The 13,626-nt window shown below is 44.2% G+C and overlaps 1 protein-coding gene across 1 annotated transcript; it reads right to left on the bottom strand.

Annotated features, from left to right (window-relative positions):
• Positions 1-926: 926 nt before the first annotated feature.
• calb2a (calbindin 2a) lies at positions 927-11,116 on the bottom strand. Its single transcript, XM_028958210.1, has 11 exons — positions 10,881-11,116; positions 8,237-8,313; positions 7,740-7,829; positions 7,277-7,357; positions 6,396-6,452; positions 4,759-4,836; positions 3,162-3,217; positions 3,033-3,072; positions 2,894-2,947; positions 1,777-1,848; positions 927-1,598 (listed from the first exon to the last, which is right to left on the bottom strand). The coding sequence occupies exons 1-11, from the start codon at positions 10,969-10,971 to the stop codon at positions 1,482-1,484; spliced, it is 813 nt and encodes a 270-aa protein (XP_028814043.1). The 5' UTR covers positions 10,972-11,116; the 3' UTR covers positions 927-1,481.
• Between the last annotated feature and the right edge of the window lie 2,510 nt (positions 11,117-13,626).

Raw genomic sequence — 13,626 nt, 5'->3', positions numbered from 1 at the left:
CCCTGTTTTTTCCAACTGCTTTGAGGTCTATTTTAATGAGTTCAGAGGCTTTTTTTTTTGCAAGATTCTTTCAAATTGTAGAACTCAAATTGGATATATTGGTCAAATGTGAAGGTACCAGTACAACCAATATTATTTTAACCGTATGAGAACATGTCGGTGAGCTGTGCTTAATGCTCTTACTAGAAATCCTTTTACTATTCTACTACTTAATTCATGAATAAATGATTAACAGTTCTTTACACAAGGAACTGGTTTTACTCCATGTTTGCATGCTGCAGTGAATCATTGTGAATGTAGCCTTTTTGTGAATCAGCCTTTTTTTAACACAATTCCTGTAGTTATGTAGTAAAATGTTATGTACTGAGTTCATTGGCACACTATATGCTGTCCTACACATTATAAAAATGTAGTGTAAATCTTTATTCTGTGTTCTGTATAATCCAGTTAATCTGTAAAATTTTTCCTAAACACAAACATACCTTTTATAAACTCTCTTCCATGAACAACATTTTCATCAAAAAATATGCCCTCTTTTAAGGAAATAACAGAGAGTTTATAAAAGAGAGTTTAGAATGAAACATTAATGGTCTGATGATTAATTGATAGAAATTTCTACAAGTCCTGCCCATTCCGTGTTGTGGGTGTTCCATGTACTGGGTGTGTCTTGCAGTCCTGCAGGGTTGCGGATGGATGCTGTCACTTGTGAGAGGTAACTCTGGCTCATTCATTATTCAGTTTTATCTAAAAGCATCTGCACACAATTAGGAAAGATTTTATTAGAAGTATGAAATGCGCACAGGGACTGGGTTGGTGGCTTCCTGATTCTGATCCTAGAGCTGTGTGTAGCAGAGAGCAGAAATGATGGGTAGAGGGTTTAAATATGTTTTTTTTTTTTTGTCAAAATAAATAGATCAATTTAATGATTCGGTTCATCACATACTTTAACTTTTATTAATGCTCTCAGTAACATCCTATAACAGTATCAGCCAAAAAAACAGCAAACAACAAAACATAAATAGGTAGATTATGAACAGAGTCAGGGTTAAAGTCTAGAGATGACAAAAAAAATAAACCAGGGCAGCAAACAGACAGGGAAAAATCCAAAAAGAGGCATCATAAATAAATATTTAATTTCATAATCTTATCTCCTATTTTCACACTGTTAAATCTGCTGAGGTTCCTCAATTAGACTCATTCGTCTTTTTTTGTTGTTGTTGTTGTTTTAAATGTATAGGAGGTCAAAAACAGAGCCGGGGCGCGGTCGGAGCTGGGTCAGCCTGCTGGGGGGGGGGGGGGGGGGGGTTAGATGGAGACGGGGCGGTGAGGGAAGATCGGGACTTTACTTTGTGCTTCTCAGTGCACATTCATTCAGAACTCATGAGGGAGAAGTGCCCGGCACATGCACATGGTAAACAGTAGTCAGGCAACTGGAAGTAGGTGAGAGATGGTCGGAAGTCGAGGGGTCGCGGGCGTCCGGCTCACATCATGGGATCCCGGCAGAGCACAATCTCCAGCTCCGTGCGGTACAGCTTGCCCCCGTCCGACAGCGCCATTATACTCTTCTTGTAGCCGTCCAGGTTCTTGGTGTCCACATCCTGAGGCCATTGAGCAAAATGCATTATTAAAGATGTGTCATTAATACCCAGACTGCAGCTAATGAAGTTTGGTGTCAGACATTCTATATTAAAGTCTCAAGGCCTCTGCCCCCTTTTCTCCTGATGGGACGTTTATTAATTTAACAGCAGCAGGGAAAGACTCTTCCCATTGGCCTACCTTTTTGTTCTTCTCGTAGAGGTCTCTCAGGAGAGCATCAAGCTCCTGCTCATCAATGTAGCCATTGCCGTCCTTCAAAAAATACACACAGTCATTCAAAGGAGAGAAATTTGCATGTTGTTGATGAGAGGCTGTGCTGCTGAGGTTATATAAAGCGCCGGTGCAGGGCAGCAGGGCTGCGGCGGAGCAGCCCCTACCAGTCGCTTGCGTGCTGTCAAATATTTAGTGCATTTCAAAGCCCTGCATGCTTTAATTCTGCTACTCCAAGCCTCTTTAGTGTTCAGCTGACCTGACGTGCATCTTGATCTAGCCATTTCTTCGTATTTCTACTTTTTAATTATTATTTTTTTTATAATAACCCATGATGCCAAACTGGTGACAGCAGCTGCTAGTGATTCAGCTGCGGGGTTGGGATGGTGGGGGTGGGGGTGCTGGGGGCTCGATTTGGAATGAACTCTGAAATAATTACGCAAGTAAATGTTGGCGTTTGACACACATCGTGTGCACACGGTCCGCGTTTCATTTATAATTGAGCGTCTGCCCCAATCGGCGCAGCAGGCCTCCGGTCCGGGCACATGACTGCACGCGAAGGGGGGGATGGTGGTCTCTGCCCGGCTTTTTTCCTTTTTCATTTTAACTATAGGGTTGTTATTTAGCACATTTGCAGCATGCGCATACATGTTCACAGCACTGAGATTTAGCTCACGTGTGCCGTGGAGACGAAGCAGCAATGCAAATGCAAGGGAGGTCAAAACTTGCAGTAGGCAAAGAGCATTAAAAACGAATTAACAGCACATCCACAGGAGACCACTGTGGGTTTAACATCCAGCCTCCATATTTGCATTTTGTCTTTGTTCTCTTTTATTTTTTTGTCGTGAACTATTGTTACTCAAATGATAGACTTGTCTTTTCTAAAGGCAAAGGAGCAGGTGCGCCACTCTCCCTCATTTTCCTGCCCAGGCGAATGCCAATGCCCCTGCTTTGCATGGGTGCAACACTCGCACAAGGGAACTAAATAAGTTGTTTCATCCCAGGACGTGCCTTGAGACCATATTTGTGAACCTGCTTAAAAACGAATTCTGTCAAATTCACTCTCTACATCTCTCAGTTTACATACCTTATCATAGAATGTGAAGATGGCATTAAACTGTTCTGAGGTCAGTTTGATCCCCTGCAAAAAATGAAACATATTATTATTGTTATTATTTAATTCTTATTGCTTCTCGTTATGATCTCTGAATCTCTTGCCAACTCACCTGGAACTTCAGCAAAAAGTTTTCTTGAACTGGGAGAAGCCTTAAAGTAACAAGAGAACATATGTTATTGGTAACTATGTTGTGTAAGGAAGTTTTTCTGAGTGTTTTCACACATATAGGATCACACACCTTGCCATTTCAGACAAACCCAGTTTACCGTCACCATTCAGGTCAAATATCTTGAGCTAGGAAAGGGGAATTAAAGAAGAGTAGATAAAAATATTCGAATCTTGCAAAAACAAGAGTACAGTGAAAACAATGAATGGTGCTGAATGGAATTATGTTATATATGTAACACTCTGGCAACAATATGTCAAAGCTGGGATATGAAATCATGAAATTTTAATATGTAATTGACAGTGCTAACATGTCAGTGATAATGTCAGAGGTTGAGAAAGGGTGTGAAAGGAAACACTTGACCGGATTGTGTAGCAATTAAAAGTGCTATTTAAAGACCTAAATAAGTGGCTTCACCAGTAAACGAACACGGAGCACACCAGCACACCTGAAAGGAATCCCCCGGAATTCCCTGCTTCTGGGTGAGCCGTGTTAAATGCATTCCTGGACCAGTGTTCTGGGTTCTGAGATTGAACCAGTTCTTGTCATAGCAAATAGCGAGGAGAGAAACGTCTTGCGTTCTATTTCTCTTGTGTCAGGGTTTTTGTGAAAATTCTGAAGTCGAGACAGAGACAGAGTGTGGACACCCTCTGTTAGGGATGTTAGGGTGGTAGTAGCCTAGTGGGTAACACACTCGCCTATGAACCAGATGACCCTGGTTCAAATCCCACTTACTACCATTGTGTCCCTGAGCAGGACACTTAACCCTAAGTTGCTCCAGGGGAGGACTGTCCCTGTAACTACTGACTGTAAGTCGCTCTGTGTAAGGGCGTCTGGTAAATGCTGTAAATGTAAAATGGTTATTGGTCTTTTCTTCTCCAGGTGGAGTGTGTAGTGCTTGTGTTCCGCGAGTATGTAGTACCTTTCCTTTTCCGGTTTCCAAACCCCGTGTCCCAAAGTAAAGCCCTCAGTGTTTATCTGTCCAGTTTAAAAATAAAAGGTTTGGAACTGTGTGTCCCTGGGTCCAACTATTTATTTTGTCGACACCCACAGGTATGTTATCCCTGTGTTTTGTGATGTTATATGGACATGCTGAAGGCCTCATTTTGACTTTCTTGCTGAAGTTCCCTGCGACATCATGCAATCTATTTGTTAAAATTCTTAAAGATAAAAACATTATTTGTTGGATATACAGTAATTTTTGCAACATCATGCATTTTTCTAATAATATTTTATCCAAAAAAGTCCAAAATCCCAATTAAACAGCCAGATCTGTAGCATGAGAATTATTCCAAGCCAGCAGATGCCTAAACATCTGAGTTCTGGACTCACAAGCCGTAGGTCATTGTGTGCTGTGCCCAGTGAACCACAATGGAGCTAACAGCATGGAGTGTTACGGCTCCCCAGACTAACAGCCTTTTTAAAATGATGTGCCACTTAAGGACTATGGCAATCTGTGAGCAGTTTACCATCGCAGAGATGCCATAGAGAAATAGCAATAAAAAGTTTGAGCGTGGTAAATAATTATTTTATGTGGTGACAGTGGGTTTTCAACCCATTGCTTCATAAACAGAACTTCAACAGTAATGCAGTAATGAGCAGTTGTGAGGCGCTTGTGAAGTAAGTTGGAAGTTTGCTTGGAGCTTAAATGCACATTGGAGGCACTTACTGTTGTCTGTGTGTACTCATTCAGCTTCTTGTCATCGTAGTGTCTGTTAGCCTTTTTCAGCAGATCCGACAGGAAACCCTATCGAGGTAAAACATGCAGGTTCTCATTGAAAGAAGCTTGTTTGAAGAACCCCACTCATGTTCATTTGTGCACGTGCTGAGATTTTTCCAGATTCGGCATTGATTGCTGAAAATTCATTCAAGAAAACGTACACAACTGTAAATTATGGTGGGCAGACGTTTATTGCCATGCGCAGTAAGAGAAAAGCCAGCCAGTTCACAGAACATTGCGTACCGATTTGGGGCTTCATTCTTATACATTTCTATTGATACACTCGGACCATATGTCAACAGTACAGTAGTGGCAAATGAATATGTGTGCACTTAACCTTTCTTCCTGTCTCAAGGTGCATAAGTGTGTGTAGCCCAATCTTCTGTGCTCAGCATGGAAGGCTAATTAAAAATTATTTGGACACTTGTCTTAAGATTTATCTTTCCTCCCAGGAACCATGTAAGTCAACAAAATGAGTAGAAGGGCATGCAGTGTCTCATCTGTGTGTGTGTGTGCCTTGATCCACGATGGTGTATGACAATGATCAGTTCAAAATACATTCCAATAACTACGATTGTATAATGGTGCTACAACATGCATATATATAGCACTCATTATACATGCATTCAACAAATATCTTATATATCTGAGATCATGCAAATACAAAGTCAGACCCCCCCCACAAAAAGATGTTTAAATGTATGTGCTCTGTGAATATAATTGTCCAGCTGTCATCATAAATTGTTTTCTGGTGATTATAGATCATGTATTATAGATACATACAAGCCACCCAGCCATTATCTTTTGACTTGGCAGTGGTCACAAGCTACTTCAGACTGTCCACAGTCAGGTATTGTTCACCCATCTGCAACAGTTGGACACTTTCAAGGGCACCCCAAGCCTAGCCATAATTTTCGTCTGCACTTATCAGACGTGGCTGGGCCCTGCAAGTTTTATCTTGGTTCTGCCACAACTCCTCAGAGGGACCTGGTCAATCTCCAGCCTCTACAGAGTTTCTTTGTATTAACTGCATGCCTGCAGATGTGTTGGGTATTCTCTTTTGCGAGGTCACGTGATAACTAAAGGTCAGAGTTCACACAGGCCACAGAGGCTCACAACTATACAATAATTGTCATGTACTTCACAAGCACAGTGCTTGAGTAGAATCACAGAGCAGCAAATATATCACTTTTTCATTTCCAAAGGAAAAGTAAGGCTTTATAATTTCATAAAGGGGTCCATAAAATCCATACCAAACGTAAGGTAACCCGTGTGAAATTTGAGACATTGTGAAAGTCATGCATCTGGAGTGAAACTACATTTAAAACCAGGCTGATTTGCATACTTTCCATCTGTCTCTGCATCAGCACAAAGCCTTCACTGATTTATTGGGTACTACGACCCAGCTCATTACTCCACATTTACACAGTTTATTCCTGCTTGTTTATTCCTAAAATAAAAGATTTACTTATAATTCCTGTAAATGTGTTTGTACACTGTTTACCTATCGATGGAATGATGTAGAACGCCAATATACAGAAAATGAGAAATAATATTAGAGGAAAGCTTTTTCAAAGTGGACTCACCTTCAGCTCATTAGCTTCAATGTAGCCACTGCGGTCTGTATCATATCGTCGCCAGGCCTACATGTAAAATAAAAGTTAGGCCATACACACCCAAGGTGTCTTGCATCACAAAATGCAATAAAATGCTACAGTCTTATTTTCCAGTAAGAGAATCTCAAAAAAGAAGTGAAAATATAAGTATTGTATTTCGAATATGTTCAGTACTGCTCAGCTACACATTCTGCAAGGACAAGGAACGAAAAATGCAATATAATTAAAGTTTTAATCTCGCAGCTGTCCCTGATTCCAGCAAGAGCTCTTATCAAAGATAGATGCCCTCCCTCCCCAGGTCTGTGGAGAATTACGGCAGCACATCTATAATACATGACGCTGAAAATAGAAGTTTGTACTTCCTCATTCTATCCTTTTAAACATCTCACCAGCCACAGTGGATGATTAAAAAGCTCCCCCTTCCTTCCATTTCCATTCTCTCCTCCGCCTAACACAATGCGGGATGAGCGAGTTCCTCCCCCGTTATTACCGATCATCAAACCCTTTAGAGCCGAACGGAGATTAATAAGATGAAGACATCAGCGCCACATAAGCGGTGTCTCCGCCCCCGAAAAATGGAAGGTGCCTTTTTTACTCTATTAAAATGACAGTTATACCAACACCAGGATGTTTTCTCGGCTGCAATAAGCAGGATGTGATTTACGGACTGCAGCTCATCGCAGTTCAGAGGACGTTCAGTGCCACTTTGTGTTTGTTGTGCTTTGATTAAGTGTGTGTGTATTGGCACACCATGTGTACAGTTTTTGCACTCTCCCATTTTGCACTTTTATTGGCACTTTTGCTTTATAGACTGTTTTATGGGACACTATAATCTCCATAGAGACACTCACCGCCATGAACTCTGCGCTGGAGCCAACAAACTGCCTGAAGCAGAGCAGGAAGTTCTCTTCTGTGGGCAATATCTGAGCCAGCTGAGGAACAGGACAAGGAGGAATCTTACCATTAGTTAGGATGTATTTCAGAAAATGCGCACAATGGCGTGATTCTGAATGTATTAATTAAGCTAATACCAGTACAAAAAGCTGGAATATTTTGGAAAAAATAAAAAATGGTCATGAAAACTACTGTAACCATGCTTCTTCAAAGGACGTAAAACAGTTCTAAGAACGTTCATATAACTTGTAGTATTTAAAGGTGAATAAGAATTACACGTTATTTTGCCACAACTCTCCAAAGAAAGTGAGCTGGAGAACTATGCCATGCTGAATTTGCGTCTCGGTGTATCGGCCGCAACATTAGAAAAACACGCTGTGCAAAGTCACGTAACGCAACCTTAATGGGAGAACGTCTCACCTCTGACATCTCAATCCTCCCATCTTTGTTCTTGTCAAATTTCTGCATGAACTCCTTCATTTTCTCTTTGAAAGCGGCATTGGTCGGGTCCTGAAGGAAAAACACAGCAAGACCGCACACAGAACAATTTGTCTCGTCGTCGACCGAAACTTCAGCGAGAACCGATTTTGTCCCCTTGACTTAAAGTCTCCCGCTGTGTTATGGGAATTCCAAGGCACAAACCGGATTAGGCGGGGGAATATCGTACAAATCAAGAACATCGCTGCAAGATCTGGCGCTGTGGGGGAATACTTTTTATTATATTAGATGCCAACTTGTGACTGCGGCTTCAAGGTGATGGGTGTCCGTCTTTCTCAGATGAACGCCAAGCATTCGTGTTCATTAGAATTACACACACAGACCAATGGAATGAAAGCAACTGCTTTGATGTTAAAGTCTTTCTGGTCGCAACGTGGCAGATGGGTGTGAATGGATTATAGGTTATCGGGGCTACTCACCACCCCAGCTCCTCTCCGAGCAACCTCCAGCTCTCTGAAGAAGTTCTCAAGCTCTTTGCCCTCAATGTAGCCGTTGCCTGAAACACAGTTGAGCACGGTCAGCAAAGCGCTACAAGCCAAGGGCAATCGCATTAAGCAGAAGCGCGGCCGCATCTGGCCGGCTTTCGTGGTAAGGCTCCTTTTTTTTTTGTTTTTTTTTTGGCGTCTAATTCCCAGCCTGAGAGATTTGTGCCTTTGACTGGCAGCCGGAATAGCCGGCCTGCTGGACGGCTGCCTTGCTAGCTAAGCTGAGCGACTTGACAGGCTGGCTGTCACCCAAACACGGGTAACTATTTAATTAAACACTCTGTTCTCCCTAAAGGACAGCGCAGGGCCGCCTTTTTTTTTTTTTTTTCCAGTTGGGTGTGCCTCTAAAATCTGAATATCTCTCGCGCAGCAGTGTGAATTGGGACAGGAATTTCAATTCCTGGAGCTACGTCCGTCCGCGGGTTCATTCCCAGGCCAAGCCTCCATCTTGTGTGCATCTACTTTATCCATCACATCCAACGTTGTCCTAAAACGGTGGCTTAAATGCCGGCCCATTTACTGAGCCGATCCCAGTAGCAATGCATCTCAAATGTCCTTCCCACTGCAAATCTACATGTTGGTCAACTCATTTGCCTGTGGATCCAATTGACATTTATGAAACAACATGTATCTCTCAAAGGGAAAATTCCGGCCTGGTATTTGCGGAGCGCCGGAATAGTCATTCATTATTACCGCCAGGACCTTTACACAGGATTATGGAAAATATGACGAGCTGCATACGAACCAATCCCATAATCGTTTTTTTTTTTTTTTTAATCATGATGAATGTGGTATTATATTAACATGTCTGTTGGACATGCATTAAAAGCCCCATATGGACTGACAACAACAGAAAAAAAAAACAGCAAGGTCCATTTGTGGTTCTTGGAACGCAGTATAAATATCCAAATAACTCTAAACCTCAGAGCACCTGCATTTAATTATTTAATATCTGAATGCAATTTTTTTTTTTAGGTCCTGCGCCTCATATTCTCAGGCTCCACACTTTACTGAACTGCATGCAACAAAATACAGTCATAATTCTATGTGCACTCCTTCAGGCAACATCTATCAGCTTGGTAAAGAAAAGAAAAAAAGACTACAACACATTCTGTCCTTTCTCCTTTTCCAGAACAGTGAGTATATGATCGCCCATTTCGCCTCCAGGCTTGCGGCTGCTGCAGCAGCTTCAGAGCCCTGCACATTCAGCACCTTGAAACCTTGAACTTGTGCGAAGCACTCATGGCCGGTGGTTATTGAACCTCCGAACCGGTTTTACATTGGCAATGTCCAAGATAAAAATAAAACCAAAAAAACTTTCAACAATTGATCAGACCATGCTGGGATAAAAAAAATTGTGCATAGTCACTCGAGTGAACTGGCCCATTTGCAGCATTTAGTTGCCTTTTCAGCACCGCCCTGCATGTATGAACAGCTGAGAGACTCCATTGTGGAATAAAGTCAGTCAGTTAGAACAGCCGGGTAATTAGACGTAATTAATAACCCCTTTTACAAGTGTGTTTCCAGTGTGCGTGATGGCAACGGGATGCCCATTGATATGTGGAGGGTGGGAAGGGGATTCTCCTTTTTCCTGAACACCTCCGGGAGGATTTCTTGGATAATCCACTCTACTGCGGTGCACCGGGAAGTCGTTTTTTTTTTTTTTTTTTTCACAATCGATTGGCGGACACGGGATAATCCCCCCCCCCACCCCATCGTATTTGCACATCAAACGCTCCGTGCGCTTATTTTAGCGATCGCCCTTCCCCGAATCCGAATTAGGATCTGAGGCGCCGGGGGGGGGGATTAAAAATCCCCGCATGCACATTCATTTCCCCCCTCCCGATCCCATCCAGGCAGCCCCGAACACGCGGGACATCCGCCCCCGGTCATCCAAGACCCCCAAAACGTCCCCAAACCCCAAACTTTTGCAAGGCGGGACGGTGCGTAAAGATACGATCCCGACTCCGGGTATCACAAATGACCACGAGGTTTCAGGCTACTCGTAATTGGTTTTCTTTTTATGATAATACTATAGTCATTGTTGTTATAATAAGATTTTTCCCCACGCGTTCCGAGCAACCGCTCTTTTTTTTTTTTTTTTTTTTTGGGGGGGGGGGGGGGCGTTTGGCATCCCGCTACGGGCGGATACTGAGGAGGGAGACACACCCATCTCTGCCTAGCTCGCCATCCCAATTACCGCAGAGGAACGTAACCTCCGAGTTCCATGCCAGAGAGGACAGGATGGCGAACAGGACGCCGTCCCACGTAAACGCATCCGGGAATAAAATATAATGTACAACATGCCGTTTGCAAAACTCAATTTAAAACCGTGATGAGCAAAAACCACGGATAAATATTTGAATAGACCGAAGGACCATTCTATATGAAAACGAATGGGGGGGGGGGTGTCATATTTTCACGTCTATTCATAAAAAAAAGTTGATATGAAGTTTCTCTGGTTAATAAAATCGCATTATCTTCACACATGTCCCGCAAAGCAATTATTGTCCGCGAGTTCAAATTCAAGAGAAAATATCGAGCATCCTTCGGATAAACTTTGCATCCCTGCACTCACCGTCAGTGTCGAAATGGTTCCAAATGTCGAGAAACTGCGAGGCGGTCAGCTCCGCCAGGTGAAGATAGGGGGGCTGCTGCGGTTTGGCCATTTTGGTTTTTTTTTATTATTATTGTTATAATTTTTTCCGGGTTCCCCCAGTAATAAAATCCCGAGCGAACTTTTACGCGCAGCCGCCGCTCCTCACTGCTATCCCGCTGCGCCCGGCCGGAGCCTTTTAAACGCGCCCGGGCTCCTGCGCTGCCCCTTCCGCCCTGTGGGTGGCGCAGTGGCTCCGTCGCTGCTGATGGACGCCCCTGGTTCCTGCGTTCCCGTTTATATGTGACGCTCCTTGCCGAGAGCCGACGCCTCTTGGAGGTGTTTACGGTCAAAGTCGACGGCATGGGACTCGGGGTCCCCGAAGAGCCCCCCAGCTTCAGAGGCTAATTATCTAACCGCAGTCGTGCACGGCGACTGCCTTTTTCTCCCAAGGATCAGCTCGCTCAGGAGCGCGGCGCCCAGGGACACACGACAGGGACAGCAGTCATTACCGTGAGCCCGGTCCTGAACGGCGATGCGTGTGCAGGGCGAGGAAGAAGAAAGTGTTTCCCCCCCCCGAAATGACTCACGAAAGGCCGGATTAATTCGAAAAGCACACACTAATCATATTTCACACGCCCCCCCGTGGAGGGTCCACTGACTTGGGGCAGATCTCCTCAAGGGCGAGAAGATCAGACGATCGGTAAACAGCCGGTGCCAGCGCTCTCCCCCTGACTCGTGTTCTGCGGAAGGGCACGAGGCAATAAAGCCTCGGCGAGGAAGAGCCTGTCAGGAAACCCCCATTCCAGCTTATTGCTGTTTTTCAATCACTTGTCACACTTTAACAAGAGAAAACTCCGCAGCGCCGATCCTGCATCCACAGGCTTTCAAGTGGAAACTGTAATTGGAATTTTGCGGTTGTGCCCATTGGGAACGACGTAGCATGGCCTGCTTGAAAACGGATGCAAATGGACGGAGAGTCCAAACAAGTGCAAGAAGACGCGTGCATGCAGGTCACATGAGGACACCTTGTTTGTGGGTGGCGGTGTGAAAATGTCATTGTGGGAAAGCTAAAGGAAGCAGTTTCCTTGATGACGCTTAGATAAGAGAAAGAACGGCGCTACAGGCCGTACCTCCTAAATGAAGCTGAGATGTGTCGAGGCCATTCGTCCTCCTGGAGGATAATTAAGATGGGAGCAGTCGGGACGGAGATGTTCCTCCACTAAATGACATTGTAAAGTGAAGTGATTGTACATGTGATACACAGCAGCACAGCACACGGTGCACACAGTGGAATTTGTCCTCTGCATTTAACCCATCACCCTTTAGAGTAAGCAGTGGGCAGCCATGACAGGCGCCCAGGGAGTGTGTGGGGACGGTGCTTTGCTCAGTGGCACCTCAGTGGCACCTTGGCAGATCAGGATTTGAACCAGCAACCTTCTGATTACGGGGCCGCTTCCTTAACCGCTAGGCCACCACTGCCCATTGGAACACAGAGAGACGGGAAACGCTGGCATTAGCTGTAAAGTTATGGGTCAAGAGAAAACGGACCTACTAACTGCATTTGGGATGGGAGGGTGGGGGGTGGTAAACAAAGAACATCGACCTCATATCAGCCTCTGGAGCCAACCGGCAAATTTTTACTCTCAAGGACCAGATGCACATTAGCACTTCATTCAGGAAACGGAGAAGTAAAGGGGAACCCTCTCCCCATTATAGACCCTTAACCCCCTTTTGAACATAACTGTCTGTAAAAAAAAAAAAAAAAAATGCAACGTAATAAAAGTATTTCTTTTTGTGGCTCCTGACGTGTATTCAGAGATATTAATACTCTCGATGCCCGGCAATTTAAATGTTTTTACCAATCGGTGGACAAAAGGTTCGGAATCAGATTCCTCCCTCTCAATCGTTCGACCGGCACTCAAGCCAGCCGCTCCCTCTCACGCGCTCTCTGAAGTCTTCATTTTTCTACAGGCGCTTTGCATTTGAATTAATAACCACACCGCGGCGGACACGGGGGAATACGTTCTTCTGCTCTCCTGTGGAAGTGTGCCCTACTAGCTGCCACTGACTCATCCATCAGGTTTATTTCCGCGCCTCCCTTGTTTATTGCACGCTGCCATGCAAATGTCGGCGCGCTGTTAGCGAGTCACCGTGCAGTCTGTGGCCGCGAACGAAGAGACGCCTGGACGCCATTCCTTTGTGGCCCAGGTCGTGTGACAGGAAGCTGTAGGGGATCATGGCCTTTGTGCCCAAACTAGCCATCCATTAAAAAAAAAAAATTGCTTATCCAGCTCCGGTTGGCAGGGAGGCCAGAACCCAACCTTTCTGGCATGACAGGGTTCCAGTCCATCGTCAGCTGAACACACATTTTAACGCTTTAATTTTACACGGACCAAGTTGTTACTGATCCAAACAATATTCAAAGCGATTTGTACAAAACAGATTACAGCGTGCATGTGCTAATATGCCATTTTCAGCCAATATGCCATTATTTCACAATGTCAGTGCTTAACTCACCTAGCTCGGGTGCCGATGGAAAATATATAACTTATTATATATCACTAATTATAGGGACAGTCTGCATGGAGCCACTCAGGGTTCAGTGGATCTTGCTCAGGGATACAATGTAAGGTTTGAACCTGCAACCATTGTTATAGAAGGGAAACAGTGTGAAAAGGTTGACGCCCATGTTAAATTACAACAAACTGGACTCAAAACCGGCGGG

The sequence above is a fragment of the Denticeps clupeoides genome, chromosome 17 (assembly GCF_900700375.1).
Source record: "Denticeps clupeoides chromosome 17, fDenClu1.1, whole genome shotgun sequence".
NCBI classification, from domain to species: Eukaryota; Metazoa; Chordata; class Actinopteri; order Clupeiformes; family Denticipitidae; genus Denticeps; species Denticeps clupeoides.
Note: the sequence above shows the minus strand (reverse complement) of the source record. Positions and strands in the feature narration are given on the sequence as shown.

Excerpts from the sequence above, each read along its gene's own strand:
- calb2a (XM_028958210.1), bottom strand. The coding sequence starts at position 10,971 with ATGGCCAAACCGCAGCAGCCCCCCTATCTTCACCTGGCGGAGCTGACC. Across the intron at positions 8,314-10,880 it reads GAACCATTTCGACACTGACG|GCAACGGCTACATTGAGGGC; the intron begins GTGAGTGCAGGG and ends ACTGTGTTTCAG. Across the intron at positions 2,948-3,032 it reads ACTTTTTGCTGAAGTTCCAG|GGGATCAAACTGACCTCAGA; the intron begins GTGAGTTGGCAA and ends CATTTTTTGCAG.